Source organism: Leucopleurus acutus, assembly GCF_964270905.1.
Source record: "Leucopleurus acutus genome assembly, chromosome: 20".
NCBI classification, from domain to species: domain Eukaryota; kingdom Metazoa; phylum Chordata; class Mammalia; order Artiodactyla; family Delphinidae; genus Leucopleurus; species Leucopleurus acutus.
Genome location: NC_139162.1, coordinates 15779945 through 15800581, shown reverse-complemented (window position 1 = coordinate 15800581; position 20637 = coordinate 15779945). Strand labels below are relative to the sequence as shown.

General features: G+C 48.9%; 1 protein-coding gene across 2 annotated transcripts in view; it reads left to right on the top strand.

Moving 5' to 3' along the window:
- The window catches only part of ZFHX3 (zinc finger homeobox 3), a 245478-nt gene that overhangs the window by 126439 nt on the left and 98402 nt on the right, over window positions 1-20637 (top strand). For both annotated transcript variants that reach the window (XM_082862485.1, XM_082862484.1), the window contains one exon: window positions 12691-12922. In XM_082862485.1, coding sequence (XP_082718611.1) covers window positions 12691-12922 — 232 coding nt within the window. The remainder of the gene's footprint in view (window positions 1-12690; window positions 12923-20637) is intronic.

Genomic DNA, 20637 nt, shown 5'->3' with positions numbered 1-20637 from the left:
ACTGCAGAGCCCCGTGTGGAAGTCCAGGGAAGCATTTCCTGAAAAGAATGACTCACAGTGGGCTTGGGTGGGGTCACCTGTGCTCTGACATCCCAGAGGCGAGGAGATGGGGTTCTGGCTCAGGTGTGATGGGGAAAAACTTCAGGCCGAGGTGCTATCTGCCTGCTCCGGTGGCTGTGCAGCCCTTTAGCAGGTGGAGAGGGTGTTGGGGAGAGTTTCCAAGCGGGAGAGGCGCCGGGACCAGAAGGATGAGGGTTGGTGGGTGAGGGTGGCAACTGCCAGCCGGTCTAGTTGTGTGTGGGGTGTGGCGTGGAGTGGAGGATTGAAATCTGAGATGGAGGGAGGGAATTGGACTCGGTCTTGAGTGGCCAGCTGAAGACTGAGAGCCCCAGTGGAGCCTCAGAGGAGATTGTTTAGACTTTCAGCCGGCCATCTTTCAGTACCTGCTGTGGGTTGGGAGCTCTGCCCGGTACCGAGATAGAAAGTTCTCCCCACCTGTGAGCTGCTGTCGACAGTGTGGCAGAGGAGCAGTGGTTTGAAACACAGTGAGATGAGTACAGTGTGGACAGTGCTCCTGGCGGTTTGCCGGCCCAGAGGAGGGAGAGGTGGAGCTGGGGGCTGGGAAGGGCTTCGGAGAAGGAGTGGCCTGGGAGCCGGGACTTTGCACAAAGGAGGGATCTGCTCTCTCTAGCTGTATATTTATTTTCTTTTATTCTGCTCATCCGCAGACCTTTAAAAAGACTGTTATTCTCATTTTACTTCATTCACAATATGAAACGGTTAACTTTTGAAATTCAGTAGTGTGACCCACTCCGTGATCTTTTCCCACTAATAAAATGGAGTTTTCAGATGGGTCTCATTCCTTCGGTTTCATTATTCCCAGAGGTCTTGCATTCTGGAGCAGATGGGTGGTGGGCCCTGATCCAAACCTCAGGGAAAATAGAGGTTTTATAGATATATCTTGGGCACTGAACTGTTTCTGATCCAGAAAGGACCAACTTGCTAACTTACTCATCCTCTAAGATGGTGGTTGTTAAATGAGCTTGCATCGGAAGCATCAGATGAGCTCGGCCTGCACCCTCGAGGCTCCCGTAGACCTGGACAGGGTCTGAAGGGTTCCTAGGAAGTGCTGACGCTGTTGGTCCAGGGGCCACACTTTGGGAACCCCTGCTCTATCTAAGCCATGCAGCCACTGGGAAAAGGCACTGCTGTATTCTTGGTGGAATGTTCCTTTACATGGCCCTTTCTTAAGGACTTCCCCAGTGGGCTGTCTCCCTAGCCAGTCATAGCAGGAACAAGGGTGCAGACACACGGTGCCCTCCAAGGGAGAAAAGATGGCTCTCCAGACTCCCCAGGAGCCCTCCAGGTTATCCTCGTGGGAATTCAAACTCCTGCAGAGCCTGTGCCAATTGCAAAGATGCTGGGACAGGTGAAGTGGGAGTCTAGACTCTTTTTTCTTTAATTAATTTTTTTATCTTTGGATGCATTGGGTCTTCGTTGCTGCGCACAGGCTTTCTCTAGTTGTGGCGAGCAGGGGCTACTCTTCGTTGAGGAGCACGGGCTTCTCACGGCGGCGGCTTCTCTTGTTGCGGAGCATGGGCTCTAGGTGGGTGGGCTCAGTAAGTTGTGGCTCACGGGCTCCAGAGCTCAGGCTCAGTAGTTGTGGTGCACTGGCTTAGTTGCTCCGCAGCATGTGGGGTCTTCCCGGGCCGGGGCTCAAACCCGTGTCCCTTGCGTTGGCAGGCGGATTCTTAACCTCTGCGCCACCAGGAAAGCCCTGGGATTCTAGACTCTTGACTTTCCTCCTCCTTGTCTGTGAGGGCTCACCCATTCTCAGGACCAAAACTCGATATCAAACACGGACATCGCCTGTGGAGAGTAGCAGATTTATTCTTGTCCGGCGTCAGTCCGTGGCCCCCTGTTGTCGCTGTCAGGAATCAAGATTCAGCCTGGTCTCCCTTCTCTCCTTCTGTGAGAGGCCCCTCTTGTAGTCTGGAAACGGGGTGGAGGGGATGAGGGCCCACGGGAAACGGGCAGACACCCAGAGATCCCCCAGCTCAACGGGTGCTCCCATGCTTCGAGCTCACACCCATTGGGATGATTAATTGATGTCCTCCACTCTGCTGGACAATTAAGACAAGCAGGAGAAGGAGGGAAAAGTCTTCAGTTGGACCTAATTTGGCACCATATTGTTTTCTGTTAATCTATTTTGTTTTCTGTCCGTCTGTCCCCAGGGACGGGTGCCTTGCTGCTTGCTGAAGCACGCATAACTAATGTCCTCGTTAAGGGCTGATCTGTTTATCAGGGCCGTGCGAGGAGGAAGCCAGCCTGCCAGACCTAGGTGCAAGCGGGGGGCTGTTACCTCCCTCTGGGCCTTAGCCCCACCTCATTAAGCGGGTCCGGGCTATTGATTGGGAGCCTGTGTTTGGAAGAGTCTTACTTACTCCATGCATTATCTTGACAGATTGATCAGACCTGATTGAGAACCTCTTAAAGGAACGAACAGCTGTAATGGGAAAGTTGGACTCTGTCATCCGTTAGGATGATTCTGGGAGCAGGGAGAACAAGTCTGACATCTTGGAGCAATTGTATTTACAATTAACATGGCTGAAAACGATTGCCTCTATTGATCCCCCCTTCCTGCAATTACAGCCCCATTGTTTACATTCCAGCACTTCAGTTATAAAAAGGAAATTCAATAATTATTGCATTATTTAAAGTTAAAGTGCCACAGAGTTTGCTGGCTACGCTTGCTGGTTGATTTAACGTTCAGTAAAATCCATGCTGAACTCTCCATCTTCAGGCCGAACAATATCGGCTTTTAATGAGACTTAAAAAGGGGGGGGAAGGAGAGCAAAACCTGGTGTACAGGGTGTTTGTCTGGCTTATTTATGGGGGGGGAGTGGAAACCTGAAAGGAGGGCAGAGAAACTAGCCGTGTCATCTTTCGCAAAACTGTGTCCCGTCTCACCACGTGGCCGTCCACTCTGCCGCCAGCCGTCTCCTGGTCTCTCAGCTCCACTTCCTCAAAGCAGCATTTTTCTCTTTCCTCTCTCGGTCCCTTGTCCCCCTCCCACAAGTGTAACTTATCTTCCTCAACCTTCAACAAAATCCACATAATTTAAGGAGAAAGGGTGAAATGTCTTAGCAGCCAGAATGAGCGACATCAAAGGCATTTGTTTAGAGGGAATTTTTCTCTCGTGCCTGGTCACTTTCCCATTTTCTGTTTCAAGGGAAAAAATGAAATAAAAATTAAGCTCCCGGGCTTCCCTGGTGGCGCAGTGGTTGAGAGTCCGCCGGCCGATGCAGGGGACGCGGGTTCGTGCCCCGGTCCGGAAGGATCCCACATGCCGCGGAGCGGCTGGGCCCGTGAGCCATGGCCGCTGAGCCTGCGCATCCGGAGCCTGTGCTCCGCAACGGGAGAGGCCACAACAGTGAGAGGCCCGCATACCGCAAAAAAAAAAAAAAAAAAAAAAATTAAGCCCCTCTTATGAGGAAGAAATCAGCCCTGTGCGTGCTCGCTGCCCCCTGCCCATCTCATGCTGGCGGCCCGTGTTCTTCTCTCATGATGAAGGTGATGAGGGTATTTGTCAGCAGATGGTGGGAGCTCAAGAGAAGCCTCCAGGTTTGAGCACCAAATTCATGCTCTCAGTAGCAGCAGCTAGAAAGTTCAAGAGCGTGGGAGGAATTTTAAAGACCGTTTTATTTTTCTCATATTTGGTGAAAGCTCTCCCATGGGCTTGGTTCCAGCAAGACATCTGGACAGGTGCACTCAGCAGGATGCAGGGCTCGCGAGGAAGAAGTGATGCCTCACGCCTCGCCATCAGGAGTCACGCTTTCAGCCACAGCCCCACGAAATTTTAGACTGCAGGTGCGAAAGGGGAGAGGAAGATGAATAGAGCCCGTTCCGACTTTATGAAGTATCTGGAGCAGGCCAGTAGCAGGCAGCTGCTTCCGAGTGACTTTTTCATTGAAGGGGTAAATTCTTGTGTGCAGGCATCGCATGATTTATCGAGTGCCGTTTGCTAGAATCTGAAATACTCTTTGGGAAAAGGCGGGCCGTTCGGAAATGTTAGGCCTTGGAAATGTTCCTTTTTACAGGGGAGTGTCTCCATGTATTCTGACTTAGGTCTCTGCTCTGTGGCAGTTGCTCTCCAAAGCAGCTGTTCTCAGAGGGTGATCCCAGACCAGGAGCGTCAGCATCCCGCCAGGAAGATTGTTAGAAGTGCAAATTCTCCATCCTTACCCCAGACCCGGTGAATCAGAAACCCCTGGGGTGGGCCCGAAACTCTGCGGCATGACGCACCCCCCCAGGTGCTTCTGATGCACGCTCCAGTTAGAGGACCGCTGAGCTGGAACACGTCTGCATCATTAACCACCAAGCCCGCGGTGGTGTACCTGCCAATCAGAGGTGAGGAAGCGAAATCTGGTCTCAAGGTAAAGAGATGATGCCTGTGCCAGATATTCAGGTCGTCCTTCACACCTTCTGAGCGATCTTCATTCACATTTGTTTGCTCATGTGGTTTTTAAAATTGCATCCAAGGAAGACAGGGCAAGTATAAACGTCTATATTTTACAGATGAAGTAATGCACCTGTTTTGACCACCAGACAAGTATGTTTTTCCTGCTGTGTTGACTGTCATGGGGTTGGAGATACAAATAAGCAAATCCTTCAGAGCGGATTTGGGGAATCAGCGCCATGTCTGCAGCCTTTTCAGCAAAGTTCTCCTTTCCTGGTTCTCACCTGGGATGTTGGCAGATGTGATAAAAGAGCAAGGGTTCCGATTTTCATTATGTATTGACACCTCATGGGCAGAGAGATCCAGAGAGAACAGATGGGGTTCTGTGGCAAGGACATGGACCTGGGGTGTGATCCTGGCTCTGCCTGCACCAGCTGCACGGCTTGGACAAGGGACTTAAAATAAAAGTTAAGCACCTCTTGTAAGGAAGAAGTCGGGCCCGTGTGCGTGCGGTTTCCCCTCTATTTTATCATTTCTGTACATCGCGGTTTCTTTATTGTCAACAAGGGATTCTTCTTTGGCCCTGGGGGGTGGTGTGGGGTGGTGGTTCCCAGGGAGGGGGCAGGAGAGTTTGGGCATAAGGAGGGAAGTGTCAAATTGGTAAATTCAGTAGACATTCATTTCTATTCCTAATCCCAAAAGCTTAACTGGTTTGAAAGATAACGGCAGTAATAATAATGGTCTCGTTGATCATGAAGGCACAGCATACAGCAGGCACTGTATGGAACACTTTGTACGAGTTATCCCACTGACCTCTCCCAGTGGTGCTATGAGGGGGTTCTGTTATTGTTCCAACATTGCAGATGAGGCACCTGAGGCCCACCCCGTGTGTGTAATTTGCTGAAGGTAGCACAGAGGGAGGGTTTTCCCTGGCCTGCCCTAATCCAGAGTTCGCCTTAAACCACCGTTATGACAACAGTGTGACATGGAGCTGAATGAGGACCAGCTTGAGTAGCATATATATGGCGGCCTTCGTTGTGTGTGGGGACTTACACCTGTGAGAGCCAGAAAGGAGCGTGAGGGAAGAAGCACATCTTAATGAACTCACTGTTGCCAGTGCCCTGAGTGAAGGGCTGATCTTCAGATCCAGGGAGCTGTGGGTAGTTCCTGGAGGATTAGTCAGTTTGATGTTAGCCCTGTGGGACCCGCTTGATTGTCTTCCCCACCACATACCTCCGTTGCTTCCAAGTTTACGTAGATGCTCATTTGACCGTCGTGGAAACTAGCCCTTATTTGGCTTGAGACCTCAGGCTCCGATGGGCCCTTTCCTTAGGGAGGACTCCTATACCCCTTATCAGCTTCCTCTCTATGTATGGTTATGCCACACTCCTTTCTGGAGGTTTCCCAACAGAGGGAAATGACATCTGTTAGGGATGGCATCAACAGTCTGCAAGAGTCCACGCTTGGACTTTTCTAGAAAAGATTTCAAAGCCAAGGCCGCTACAACCTATAGATTGCAGGTTTATGCTTTTTTTTTTTTCTAGAATTTACTGTACTTCTCTTAAGGAACATTCATCTTGAGACTTTTGAATGAGGAAATATCACTCATGCCAGCGAAGAGATGCAGGGTTAGAAAGTCTTGACTGTGGCCTTGGAGCTCGGGTGCTGAGAGCGAACAGTCATGGCTTGTTCCAGGGCGTGAGGAGACTGGCCTAGAAACCAGAAAATAGGTCAGAGCAACGCAAATGGATTGATCTAAGGGAATATTTTTACTTCCTTTCACGTTCTCTTGTAAATGGTGGTTGGGGCTTATATCTTACACCGTCTGCTGGGCTCCTGCCGTGAAATAGGACTAAATTAACAGGTGCCGAGGATGAGGGCATGAGTGGGTGAAAAGCCAACATGAAACAGAGAATACATATATATTTAGGTTGACCTTCCGGAAGCTTTCCTAGGAATGCGACATTAAATTTGGAACTGTAACACAACCCCTGATTAAAAAAATTAACCACCCCCGTTCTGGATTGCATTACACCTGAAACAATTTCTTTTATAGGCATTCAAAGTGAATACCTGGGTCTGGGGAGTCTCGTGTTCAGCACCCCATGGTCATTGCAGTGTAGCTGGACAGCTGTGGACCTGGCCTCCAGCCCTGGATTCCAGTCGCATTTCTTCCATGCTCTGTGGGACCTTGGGGGCAAGGAGTCACATGACTTCTTGGAGCTCTGGGTTTCTCCAAGGACAGGAGCCAAACGCTGCCCACGTCGGGGTGTCATGAGAAAATCAAAGGTGTGAAGGTGCTTCCTCAGCAGTAAATGCCGTGCACGGGTGTGATGGTGAATTAACACCTGCTTACTCCTTCCTTATTTCATCTTACTGGGTAATTAGCAGATTCACTCTGGACCCTCATCTTCCTGTTTCTTCTCACTGGAAGTGTTGGTGAGACTTTCATAGTCCTACCCCAAGCCCCGGGCTTGCTGTGGTTACGTTTTTTCCCTCCAGAGGCCTGACGCAACAGCGACCTGTTCCACTGGGGACCTCTGTTTTATGGATTGGGAGGCTCTTCTACCTGCCCGTGCCGGGTTGCACTTCCGAGCACCACAGGTGTGTCAGGGGCCTTTTTGGACGCCCGCCGTGGGGCTTCTTCTCTGTGATGCAGGAGGTGTCTGGTCTGCCGCTTGCCCGGAGGGATGCCCGGGAGCTGCTTTACCCCATCAGGGAGCTTCAGCGTTTGCTTTGTCCTCCAAGTGCAGTTGCGTTGTACCCATGGGAGAATGTGGTGAGCGGGGTGGGCGTTCGTGTGTTCATGGTAACAGTTGTTATTCCCCGAGGAACCTTCATTTGTGAATCGTGTGTTTTCATTTGTGAGTGTGTGTGTGTGTGTGTGTGTGTGTGTGTGTCAGAGTGTACTTTGTCCATTTCTCCTTTAAAGGGGAGGCTTTGACAAAACCTGATCAATATTTTGCATTCCATGCATGAAGAACCAGATGTTAGAAGTTTCCTATTGTTGAGGAGGAGGGAGCCGGGGCCCCTCCAGATTTATAGAAATCGATGTCCTCTGACAGAACTTGGTTAGTTTTCCTGGGAAACAAGTAACAGGAACACATTTTTTTGATTTTCACGATGAATTATTTTCTAACAAGAGCCCTCTTTTCGTCTCTTTGACTTTCATTCGTTGGCCAGGGTGGACGAGCCCAACATGTCAGTGGGGTGGGATCCCACAAATAACGCGGGCTGGCTCCTTTCCTTTCTTTTTTAATTATTAATTTGCTTTTTGCACTCGGCCTCACGTGCCAGGCCTATTATTCAAGGTGCCTCTTGTTGTATTGAGGGCTTTTCTTTTCCAAGTTCTTCCCTCGGAACCAGACCCAGAAGGGAAAACGTGGGACATTGGATGTTTCCGTGTCAGGCGCACAGGAAGTGTCGCCTGCCAGCTAAACCAGGACAGGACGAGCATTTTAAACTATACATGCTCCGACAGGATCAGACAGATGGACAGGAAAGGTCCCTGACCAGTGCGCGGGAGCCCCGCTCGCTCACTTCCAGCACAGGTGCTGCCCACCTAGTGTGTGTGAGTCCAGTTCCTACTCGATTGCTGTGAGGACAGTCTGTTTTCTGCCACATAGTGGTCAGTTGGAGAAGTTGGAGTTTGTTGGGCTCTTTCTCTGTTTCCATTTATGAGTCACACTGGATGCTTATTCCCTTCTTGTGGGTCCTTGTACTTCTCTGAGCTTTCAGGAAATAAATCCTCTTGCCACGTGTAGAAGTTTCTTTTGGTGGAAACAGTGGTACACTTGCAGTTCATATAACCCGGCGTTTTGCAGGTACTTTAAAAAACAGCAGTGAGATTGGGGGAAAACAAGGAAACCCTAGGTGGTTCAGTGTTCAAGGTTGTAGAAGAGGCTGGCTGGGCCGAGTGAGTTTGGTTGAACCTCGGTTGCCAGTCTTCTTTAGCTGGGTAGTTCTCCCTTTCTTGATTCACTAGTTGGTCCTGCTTCTTCATTGTTCATTGGTAGGTAGGTGTTGATTTTTCTTGAGTGAGCCAGTGATTTTCACCGGTCCAGCTGGAGGGTGTATTCTCACAATGGTATTCACACTAAAGGGATGCCCTCCTTATATCCCTTGGCCTGTCTGCCAAGTCACCACCATCACTGCCTTATTACCTGCAGGGTCATGCCCTAGGGTAGGGCATAGTCTGTATGTGTGTGTGTGTTTGTGTGTGTGTGTGTGTGTTTACATAGTGTCTCATGTGTTGTAGATGCTTAGAATTGAACCAAAACCAAACCCTGCCTGATGGGCTCAGTGGCCAGTTTTCTCTGGGTCCACGTGTAGCACACTAACCACAGTTGAAGTTCAACTGCACACCTGACCCGATAGAGGTGAACAGTTAAGAATCTTGAGCACAGAGTAAAGAAATAAATGGAAAAAGGCAAACAAGACCTGGGTCCTCCTTCCCAAGGATGGGCAACCTTTGTGAGGGGGAGAGTGTTGGGGGAGTCCAGTATCTGCGTGGGAGAAGAATTTCCTGCCTGCAGAGGAGAGCAAGAACTGTGAAAGGAGGCAGACAGCTCCTCCGCTGAGTCTTCCACTGGGATTTGTGCCTTGGTGGATTCTCCGTATATTACAGTGAATTTAATTAAATACATTGTGATCCCAATTGACGGTATTCTAATTAGCTGGGACAGGAAAAATCATTCTCCCTCTTTCTCCAAATGAAAACATCTACTCTCTTCTGCAGGGAAAGCATGTCCTTGGCCGACTGGCTTGCCCCGTGGAGTCCTCATCGGCCTCTGCAGCCCCATCCCCTCCTGCTGCGTCTTACTAGGCAGGTTGCAAGGGTGGAATTCTGGGGATGGGCCAGGGCATCTTGGGAGGGAGAGGGTGCCTGGCCAACAAGGTCAGGGCATTGACCCACTCAAGGCCTGGGAAATGACCAGATGGTGTGGAGAAGTCATAGAAGTCAGGCCCCAGGACGCTGCTGCTCGCTTTGGGCCCCGTTTGCTGGAGATGGGACAGCCTGAGAATTACCGAGCTTACGAGATGTGGTGAGAACAGGAGCTGTGACATGCAGGTAGACCTCAAGAGACTCCAGTTGTGAGTGGAAGTTTGGGTTGGGTATAACCTTTATAAGCAGGTGTTTCCTAGGATGGAGAAGTAGTTTATTCTGGACTTTTGTGTGTATGTCTTGGAGAATGAACTTGGAGTGCAAAAGCAAGCTTGGAAGTTTGAATCACGCCTCTGTGCGAGTCTCTGAGAGAGGACCCTAAATGTTCCCTGCACTGGGATCAGTGGGAAAGGCCGTGGCTCTGTTTTCCGCATTTCCTTTTATTCTTTTCTCTACCATTTGTAGCATGTAACTGTTTCCCTTCCTAAATGGTTCTCACATGGCAGACAGAAGACTTCCTGGTGGCAGTAGAGATTGCCGCTGCCCACCATGAGTCAAGTGTAGTGGTTTGGGGACATCATCCTTATACAATTATTTTTTAAACAGGAGTCCCCAGTATCATGTTTATTTTAGTTCAGGGTTTATACAGCCCTGTCACCCAGGAACCCATGGATTTGAGGACAAAATACATCTGACATCTGACAACTCCCATCCAACACTTTTTGGCCATGTTATCCTCTCTTCTGGCTCAGAGACTAGAAACCCCAGCTGTTTGGAAAAGAACCCTCACATCCATATTAAAATTTTGTGTTTAAGATTCAGAGCTTTAGTGCAAGGAAGTCCTGTTTCATGGGAAAGTAATGAGAATTTGGGGTTAGGGCTTTCATGGTCCTTGCTCTGATTTCATGGTTTATGATACCACCAGAACCCCTCGACAGGACTTACTGCTGTAGATGCCATGGCTATTTTCCCTGTTATCTTTCATTCAGTCAGTTTTTGTTGAAACTTTAATGAATGTCATTCTTTTGGTCTTAGTGATCCAAGGCAGCAGTGTCTGGCTCCTGTACAAGTTTCCTCTTCCTCAATCCCAAGCCAAACCCTTGCTCCCAGGAATATCCTGGTGCAGTGTTTGGCTTTCGGGGGCCCCTGTGGAGAAGCCGGGGAGAAGGAACATGGACGAGCTCATCATTTTCCTTTCCACCTAGCCCATCAGACTCTCCTTCTTCCCAAGGTTGCAGCCTCCAGAAAACCTTGCTTTGGTGCTTTCCATTCTCCTGAAACCCTCTGTAAGGAGTCTTATGTCAGAGGCAGTAAATTGAAGGTAAACGATTAAAAAAAAAAAATCAGCTCAAATTTATTTCAAGAAAAGTCGCTTTATATTTTCAGTTGTTATAATTTGACAGTTAACACCGAGCTTGCTAGTTCTTCAGACTCCTTCTGGTTGTGAGTGTTCTAGGACAGCGATTACGGGGTCGGGGCAGGGAGGGAGGATATTGCTTTGTTCCGAGGCTCTGCACTTGAGTGTGTTAAATCAGCCATTTCGAGGACAGAAGGGATTGTTCTCTCTTGGTACCGGTGAAGCCCTTCACTCTGTTATCTGCAAGTTGGCCCCAGAGCAAAAGTGATTATAGTAGTGTAGCTTTTCTACAGCACTCTATTGTTGCATTCCTATTTCCTCTTCCAGCAAGGTCCAAACGTGCTTCTGGAATGTTCACACTTTTTCCGTGAACATAGGATGTGTGCGTGTGAGCACATGAGCCTCAGAGCCATGTCATCCAATGGGAAGTGCTGCTGGGGCCACTGTGGTATTTTCAGTATGAGGCAGAGTGCAGGACATTCTGACTCTTGTGCTTTCTGAGTGTCTCACTGCATAACGTGGACGAGAAAGATATCCAAGCAGGACCAGAAACAGTTATCAGGCATGGGCATCAACTAGAACAAGTGTGGGCAGAAGTGAGAGGGGCCGGACAAAGAAGTGCTGAGGCATTTATCGTGCGCTCTGTGTAGTTAGTCCCTTGGGCCAGGCTCTGGGGACTAGAGGTGGGGCTGAGAGTGAGGAGAAAGAAGGAAGGACAGGTGGAAACATGAGCCCATAAAATACATGATCTGAATTTCCTCCTCCAAAAGGATGCTGGGGGACGCGAGACCCAGCTTCTAGTTCTCTCGCCCACTAACTAGCTGGGTTACCTTGGGTCAACCACTTAAACTTTTTGGAATTGTTTCTCCTGCTTTATGTGTGCCCAATGGAAAGGTTCCCTCTTCCCCTAAAATGAATCATTTGAAATGAAGGAGGCGGCCTTCCTATACCAGGAGCGTGTCAATTCCCTAATTGCTAATAAAAAGGGTCCACAGCTTTCAGCATATTCTCAGAGGCCCCGAAAGGATGTGAACGTTGTGCCTGGATAATCTTGAGGCCTTCTCCTAAATGCAGAAGTCTGGGCTCTGCTAACTGTTTCCATGGCCTCCACTGTCTCGTGCCCCGGACTTTAGTCCTGTGTGTGCCTGCGTTCTGCCAGCTCTGGGGCTTCCGTGTTCTGAAATCAGAGCACTGTGTTGACACAAACACAGCACCGACTGTAATTTTGACCATCTGAGCACTAAGCCAGATGACCTTGAGCTGTTGACAGGGAAACTAGTCTGGAGAAATTTACTTTTCTGTCTTTTTTTTTTTTTAGCCAGGGGAAAACCTAATTTTGGGTTCTCCTAATAGTCTGTAGTTCTAAATACAAAAACTTGAGTCATCTTTCTTGTGAAGTAGCCAAACAGCAGCTTTGCCTCTGTGTTACTGACCTGAGATTCTATACAGGTAAGGTGACTATGTGGGCCATCCCCTGAAACGGGGGCTGGTCACTTTTTCCATAAGGGGCCAGATAATAAGATTTTAGGCTTTGCAGGCCAAACAGTCTCTATCGCAACTGTGGAACTCCGGTGTTGAGAGAGCAGCCATAGACAATACACAAATTCACAGATGTGGCTGTGTTCCCATAAAACCCTATTTACAGAAATAGGCAGCAGGGTGGATTTGGCCTGTGGGCCATAGCTTGCCGACCCCTGTTCTAAATAAAGCAGGACGCTTTGGAGAGTGGAAGGAGGAACCTTTAATTATTGTGCCGGGAAGACCAGTTTTGTACTGGGAGGGTCGGATCCGTCAGCGTTTTCAGCACTCTGACACGTGTGAGGGAGACGGGAACGAGGGTCAGCTTGCTCCCCTGTCCTCACAGAGCTGCGGGGAAGGACCCGCTGGGAAAACCAAGCAGCCCCCATAAGGGATCCTCGGGCTGCCGCCAGGGCATGGTGGGCTTGGAGTGGCTTACCTGAGGCGTGTCCCTCTCTTTCGCCCCTGTAGCACCTGCAGCAGCACGAGAGCGGCGTGGAGGGCGAGAGCTGCTACTACCACTGCGTCCTGTGCAACTACTCCACCAAGGCCAAGCTCAACCTCATCCAGCACGTGCGCTCCATGAAGCATCAGCGCAGCGAGAGCCTGCGCAAGCTGCAGCGGCTGCAGAAGGGCCTTCCGGAGGAGGATGAAGACCTGGGGCAGATCTTCACCATCCGTAGGTGCCCCTCCACCGACCCCGGTGAGTGGTCTCGTGGGCATGGGCGGCCCGGGGCCGCCCGGGCAGTGGCCTCCCGAGGGCTTCGGCTCGGTGCAGCTGGCCGTCACGTCCATGACTAGCCTCACAGCTGACCATTGTGTTCTGAAGGGACACGCAGGGATTGTTGCTTTTCCCATTTTTTAAAGGAACTTAGCACCACACTTTTCTTCAGGTGTCACAAGCCGCTGCCCAGGGAGCAAAAGCCAACAGACCGTGTTTTGTCCCCTCTCCCCACATTCTTCTGAAGTGCGCTCTAGATTCAGTTTTTTGGTTCAGATCGACATAAAGCAGACGCTAAGCTGTGTCTTGCTCAGTATTGAGAATGGGCGGTGTGTGACCTCGAGTCTGGTCGGTAAGAATGAACTTCAAAGAAGATCGAAACATGTGTTTGCTATAAACATTGCGATTGTATTTGAGAGCGACCCAGTTGTTCCTGGCTCAGTGCTGGCTGTTACTTCACAAAGAGGGTGGAGACCTTCCAGGGGAGCTCACCCCGCGCTTCCGCCTCCCACCCTGTCCTCTCACCCGCCGTCCCCTTCTCCTTCCTTCCCCATGGGACTCTCACTCCCACTGGGACCTCACTCAGCAGAATCTCCCCTCTCTCTTATCTTTTTAGCCTTCCAGTCCCTTTCTCTCTGGTCGGGAGCACAGGACAGTCACCTGTCTCTTTAAAAACCGTTTATGGTTAAAGCCCTCCCTTAATCCTGTGTCCCACTCTCTCTCCAACAGCATCTTCAGATTCTTGAAAGAGCACTCTGTGTTGGTCCATCTCCTGTTCACACGTCAGCCTATCATAGCCCGTTTCCTCCCATCATCAAACCATCCTTGAGAAGGTCACCGCTGACTTCGGATTTTCCGAGCCCAGTGGCTACGTGCTGAGCCTTTTTCTTTCTGTGGTCTTTGAAATTGCTGCCCATTCCCTTCTGGAAGCGCCCCTCCCTGGACGTGTTTCTCTCCTGCCCTCCTGTTGCTCTGGACTGTCTTCCACGCCACCCCCCCCCCGCCCCCGCCCCACACCCCGGCTCGTGGTCCTCAGGCTGCCCTACGTGCCGTCATCACCTGGGCACTAGGCCTGGCCCTTGGCTCCCAGCCTCTTGAAACTTTGTCTCCTGGTGTTGGCCCGTGTGCCCTTCAGACAGCTTCCTGGACCTCTCACGGGCGCCACCTCATACACGCTGGGCTCACAACTTCCCCTGCAGACCTCTTTCTCCTTCCGATGGCATGCTGTCGAATGACCTAGCCGGGCTGCAGACTCAGGCCTTTTGGACTCTCCATCGCCTGCCGCGTCCTCTCGGCCTCTCACGTGTCGTGGCCATGTGGGGACTTTAATCCTAATATTATCATTCACGTTTTTATGAAGTTTTTAAAGGCAAAACGTTATATAAACCTTACTGTGAAAAATGGCATAGCCCCCGCCAGTCCCATTCCCCAGAGCACCACCTTTCAAGTTTAATTGTTCCTTTTGTTACTTATTTCCATATTTCTTAACGAGCTTCTACTACTATTTCTTGATTAAAAAATTTCTTTTTTTGGTAAGTTGTACACATTATCTATTGGCTTTCGACTCCAGAAGATGTGGATTTTCCTGGTGTGCCATTGTGCAAGCTCACACACTCATACCACTCACACACATACCCTCCCATAATCCATACACACTCTCTCATACACATACACACACAGACACGGTGCCCACACACCCCAGCGCCCTACACACTCAGTCTTCCCCTCCCTTCATCGTCCATTATGATTAAATCATAATTTGGGGGCATATTAATATTCAGTGTTTTCATTACTCTGACTCTATAAATATTAATCACAGCTGAGCCATGTCGAGTTTTATAATTTCATTTACCTTCTTGTACAACTTTTTTGTTTTCCCTGGTTTTCTAGGTACCTACGATTAATTCACGGCTGGCTCTCTGCCAGCGTAGACATTTTCTCATCTCCGAAGGCTCTGCTGTATCGGTTTCTCTGTTAGCTTCATTTCCTCCTGGAGACATCCCTCCCGAGCCCTTGTGGACCCCTCTGCCCATGGCTCTTGTCTCCGTCACCTGGCTGTAGCTTTGCTCCCTTTTTCCATATAAACGAAACCGGATTCTTCAGTGGTGGGATATACCAGAATTGGAGAATGCTTCCCCCCCTGCTAGAGTAGGATTATCACAGAGGAGGGGCCAGTCCTCCCGGCAGTCAGTCTGAAATGTTGCTTCGGGAAAGTACTGTGTGGGTACCAGGATGATTTTTGTCACCTCCAGGTCGCTGCAAGACTGACTGTGCCTTCCCATGTGTATGGGAAATGCCCCTTTGGGTTAAAGTTCAGTCTTAATCTCTGGGGCTTGTGCTTCGTGTCTGACCCCATGGCTCTGCATGTGAGCCAGGGACGGGGCCCAGCACCCACAGACATGCCAGTGCCATCTGGCTGTGGGAGTCCCTGCTCCCCACTGGGGCATTTTGGCCTGTTGGAGCCTGCCATTCCCCATTATTCTGCTATTAAGTCATTTCACAGGATTCTCCTTCCTCTGCCAATATACTCAGACCTATTTATTTCAGGGTTTAAAAATTTTTTTATTGCGAGCTCTGCACACATCATTGTTTCAATCTTCCGCTAAAAGCTGGTCCCTTTCGCCCCTCAATTCTTTCTTTCACTCTGCTCAGAATTCCCTTTTTATTAATGAGGTGCCCCAAACTAAATAGTGTACAGCTGCCATTTCACCCGGGGTCTATGGACTGGAACAAACAGTTCCCTGTTTTATAATGTAATACTTCTATTTATGCAGTCGCTCTGGAATTGCTTTCTTACACCATTGCCTTCTGGGTTTCTCTCATTTAATGCGTATTAGGGTTTTTTTTTTCCTCCTCCCGAAGTGTATGAGCAACTTTAGTCTAGATGATAGACTTCCTTTCTGTATTTCAAAATCCTTTTGTATTGTCTTTGGCCTGGAGTCATGTTTTTGCTCTCCACCCACCTCCCTCCCAACCCTGCGCCCCTCCCACTCATACGCTCTAGCTACGTTTATTTATACTCTTTACTAATGACAAACGGGACAGATTATTAGACAACACTCATATTGGCATTAGCAGTAACTCGGTTCCGTTTTAGAAACTCATTTAAGATAACTCATCTTATATATTTTAATATATCCTTTTCCCTCCCGCCGGGAATTGACTGTTAAAAACTTCTTGGAAGAATGTCTTCAAGAAAAGGGACATTGTGGGCCTAGTAGAGTTGGGACATTGTGGGCCTAGTAGAGTTAAGACATTGAAAGTCATCAGCTTCAAGTTTTGTAAACACAAACTTTATAAAATACAGGCATACCTCGTTTCTCTGTGCTCCACATGCTTCGTTCTTTTACAAATAGAAGGTTTGTGGCTGACCTGCATGGAGCAAGTCTGTGGGCCCCATTCTTCCAACAGCATTTGCTCACTTTGTGTCTCTGTGTCACGTTCTGGTAATTCTCGCAATATTTTAAACCCTCCACCAGCAAAAAATATTACAACCCCCCGAAGGCTCAGAGGATGGTTAACATTTTCTAGCAATAAAGTATTTTTAATTAAGGTATGTACATTTTTCAGACATCATGCTGTTGAACACTTACTAGACTACAGTATAGTGTAAATGTAACTTTTATGCACCCTGAGAAACCACAGAATTCGTGTGATTCGCTTTACTGTAATACTCGATTTATCGCAATGCTCTGGAGCCGAACCTGCAATATCTCTGAGGTATGCCTGTCTTCCCAGCTTTCTCCCCTGGAACGTAAGGATGGGGTCACTAATCTTCAGCTGGAAACATCATTCATGTAGCATAAGGCGGCCGCGGGGAATCTTTGGGCACCTTTCAGGAGCCCTGCCTGTTCTGACTCTAAGCCGCGTATAAACGGTGGCGCTGTCTAGGGTTTTCGTTCCTGGTATTCTGTCATCATCTGGTTAAACGATGGTTTTCTCTCTCCTTTCCTTCCTTTTCTTTCCTCCTGTCTCGTCCACATACCAGAAAGTTTTACACAAAAGCCATCAGAAATAACTTCCTTTCCTTCTCTGAGCCCAGGACCTCAGACCCCAGTCTCCTGTCGCCTTCTGCAGGTGGCAGGGCTTCCCTTGCTGAGGCTGATGGAGTGGACTCTACCATGGATTCTTCCCAGTGGGTGACAGAAGTGTATCACTTCTTCAAATCTTACTTGTTAACTTAAGCCCACGTGTTTTCCAATCAGTCAGGCTTACCACGTAGCCTGCCAGCCCACATGGAAGTGTAGAGAAGGAGAAATTGTGAAGGTCTCCTCTGCCCTTCAGCACTTTGTGGCAGCGGCCAGGACTTACACCCACCACGGGCCCTCTAACCCCTTGAGAGGCCTCATGACCAGACGTAAAGCGTCTAGGTCCTGCCCTGCTGCACCAAAGGACTGAGTCTCGGTTGCTGACCGTGTGCTAGTAAGAAGTCCACCCTCCCTTACATGGTCCTGCTTGTGGGCAAGCTTCACCCTTACGTCAGTGGGCAGGCTGAGTCCTGTATTATATGGTCTTTAACCGAGTGTGATGGGCTTCGTCCTTGCTACAGACATACATGCGCGCACGCACGCGTGCACACACACACACACACACACGCACGCGCACACACACACGGCCTTCCCACTTAAAAAAGCATGTCTTGGAATTATACATCTCAGAGAAAAGAAAGTGGCCAAACTAGATGAGGTTCACTGCATCCCCACATTTTTTGTGTGTGACCTGGCCTTTCAGTTCGTGGCTTGAGTGTATTTTCTGCAAGAGCAAGTGTTCTCCTGACTTTGTTGGGATTTAGCCTTTCTGTTTCATCCCCACACACAGATAAAGGAAGAGAAAGCCTGTTGTTGTGGCCACACCCTGGGTTATATCTCCCAGTTGCTGGCTTCGGCTGTTTGCTTCCCCTTAGTTGACCAGAAGCTCTTGAAAGATGGAAAGCTCTCGTAGGTGGATCGTGTGTAGGATCAGCTTCCCTGTTTGCTTATTAAAAAGGCATTTCTGGCTCCCGGGTGAAACTGTAGTTAATTTCACTCTATCAGTGCCCTGGGCTTCCAGAAGACAAGAGGTGCTTTGTGTTTCTGTCCTCAGCCTTCCTCTCCTTTTCCTCCTCCTGTTTCTCTTACCCTCGCCTTAACTACTTCTTTCACGGAGACGTCAACCTCCGAACATTGCACAGAAGTAATTTAATGATTCTTCATTGAGCACCTACTGTGTGCGAGACTTTGAGTTGGGGGCACAGCTGCTGCTCTCCTCTCAGCTCTTGGTGTGGGTACACTGCATCATACGCCAGCCCAGGCATCCGGGGCAACTGGACGGTGGCTCAGTTTACAGAGGGCGCGCTCATTCAGAGTTTAGGGGAATATTTTGCTTGGAGCGGAAGACGGCGGCCTCCTTCACTGACACATCTTTGGCGCTCAAGGTAGTGAATTCCTGGGGTCAGGGAGGCAGACACAGCTGGCCAAGTGATGATGTGGTTTTGGTGACAACCTTTACTGGAACACTCACCGGCTTCACTTGATGGGTTATTTTTTTGAACCAACTTCCAGGGAGTTCTGCTTAACTCATACAGTTTAAGAGAATAAGAAAATGTACTGTTTTCCACTTTTCTCATTTGTTTTTGTTTTGATTTTTCAAAATTGGCATAAGGCTGCCCTCTGAATATGAAGTGCATTTTTTTTTTGTAAATGGCTAAATTATATGCAATTTCAGTGTCATTCTTCTTATAGCACTAAAATATGTTGTGGCCAGTTCTGAAGCACTGTTTTCATAAAACCAGCACAGTTATGCTCTTTCCTTTTTCCTTTTGACTGTGTGTCTTGTCCATGGGGTTTGGGAAAAAGTAGGATAAAGTATTTCTAACTAGAGAAGTTAAATGGAAAAAGAATGTCAGAACAAATTGGGGTGACTGAAAATTTAAGCACTCATGGAGGAGCAGAGAAAATATGACTTTATCTGTTTTAAATCCATTCCCTGATGAAGGACTATTGGGATAGGATTGTGAATTTCAGTGTGCTTTTTTAGATAAAGGGACATCATTTTGTATCGACATGAAAAGAGAATATAATATTGTTAAATGAAAAATGGAGTTTACAGAATAGGGTATAGTTTGACTCTAATTTTTTTAAAGCTTTTGAACTAACCATTCTAAGCATAGTTTGTAATTGGCATATCTGGCTGTTTCATGGGTGGGATCTGAGTGTCAGGCACATGGCAAGAGCTCAGATAGTGGTGGAGCTCATTGACAGAGCTATTAGCAAAATTGCTCACAGGAAACCAAGGGGTGAACCTTGGCTGTCTTTTGTTCATGGTGATAAGTTTTCCGTTTGCCGGTATAAAGTATACGTCGTTTGATTACTGTCTGATTTGCTTGCATTTTGCATCTACATGAAGAGCACAGGAGTACTTCTTAGGGTGTATACTGCCTTGTTTTTTCATTGGAACAGAGTTCCTGATTTGCCTTCATTAGTCCTCTAACAATCTACAAAGGTCAGCGCCAATTGCCTGTTCATTTACATTTGTAATTGTGATGGCTTCTGATTACATATTCCTTGTTTTAGTCCTTCCTCTAAGTATATGCTAGTGTGTCCTCCCCTCCTCCCACACGTGTGTGCACGCCTAGGCGTCCATGTGTGTGCATGCCTAGGCGTGCATGTGCGCGCGCGCGCGCGCGCGCACACACACACACACACACACACACACACACACACACACACACACACACACACACACACACACACACACACACACAGAGGCACCCACACCGCAGGCCAGTGTAGAAGCTAAGGATCTGTCTCTCCATACAAAACAGCTTTGTAGTGATGGCACTGTCTTCCCTGGAACGCCAGAGTCTGTTATGAAGAGGCATCTTGGAGAGGCTGTTGCTTCTAAGCTAGGAATATAATGAAGCCAGAGTCAGGGAGATGATGTGGATACCAGGCAAGAAGTCCAAGAGCCGTTATCTAGGAGCTTTCTTGAACTGGGTAATTAAGGACAATTAAGGTTTTCTGCTTGCTGTCTGCAAAGCATGCTAATGATCTGGTGTGTTGGAAGGTGGACATGTGCGGGGTGCTGGTTCACTGCTGTCCCGTGCTCCTGGTCTGGAGGGGTCCCTCTGGAGAGGATGTGACATCACCAGGATAGTCCTTGGGCGGTGGGTCCAGGGTCTACGACCTCCCACCTACTCTGTTTCCCTTCTGTCTTCTCCAGAAGAGACGAGCGTCTGCACCAAGACATTCCACCTTTTAGAAATTATCTGAGATCTGGCTGCAGTAGCCTGAGTTGCAGTGATTATCATTTATTCGCCCTTTGATACTCTGGATCCACCATTTACTAGTTGCTTTATTTTCATGGGAGGTTCAAAGCTGTCGAGGTTTTTTGGTTTTATTTCAGTATGTAGCCCTGGAGCATACATTGCCTATATATTGGGCTGTATGTATGGCTAGACATTGCCTGCCCGGTTAGCCCTGTCCTCAGCTGGGGGCTCTAGTTGTCTTGCATGCTGTCCCCTTGGGTAGGTAGTGGTGTGTGCCCTTATCGCCACCCTGCGCTGCCCACTCTGAGAGGTAGCAACACTGTGGCTGCTCCCTTCCAGGGACGGTGATACCAAGGGGCACAGCAAAAAGATGAAAGAGAAAAAGGCGCCCGCTGATGGTAACTGGAATTAGGAGAGACTGGGGGTCCTCTTGGAGGGGGATATTGAGGGT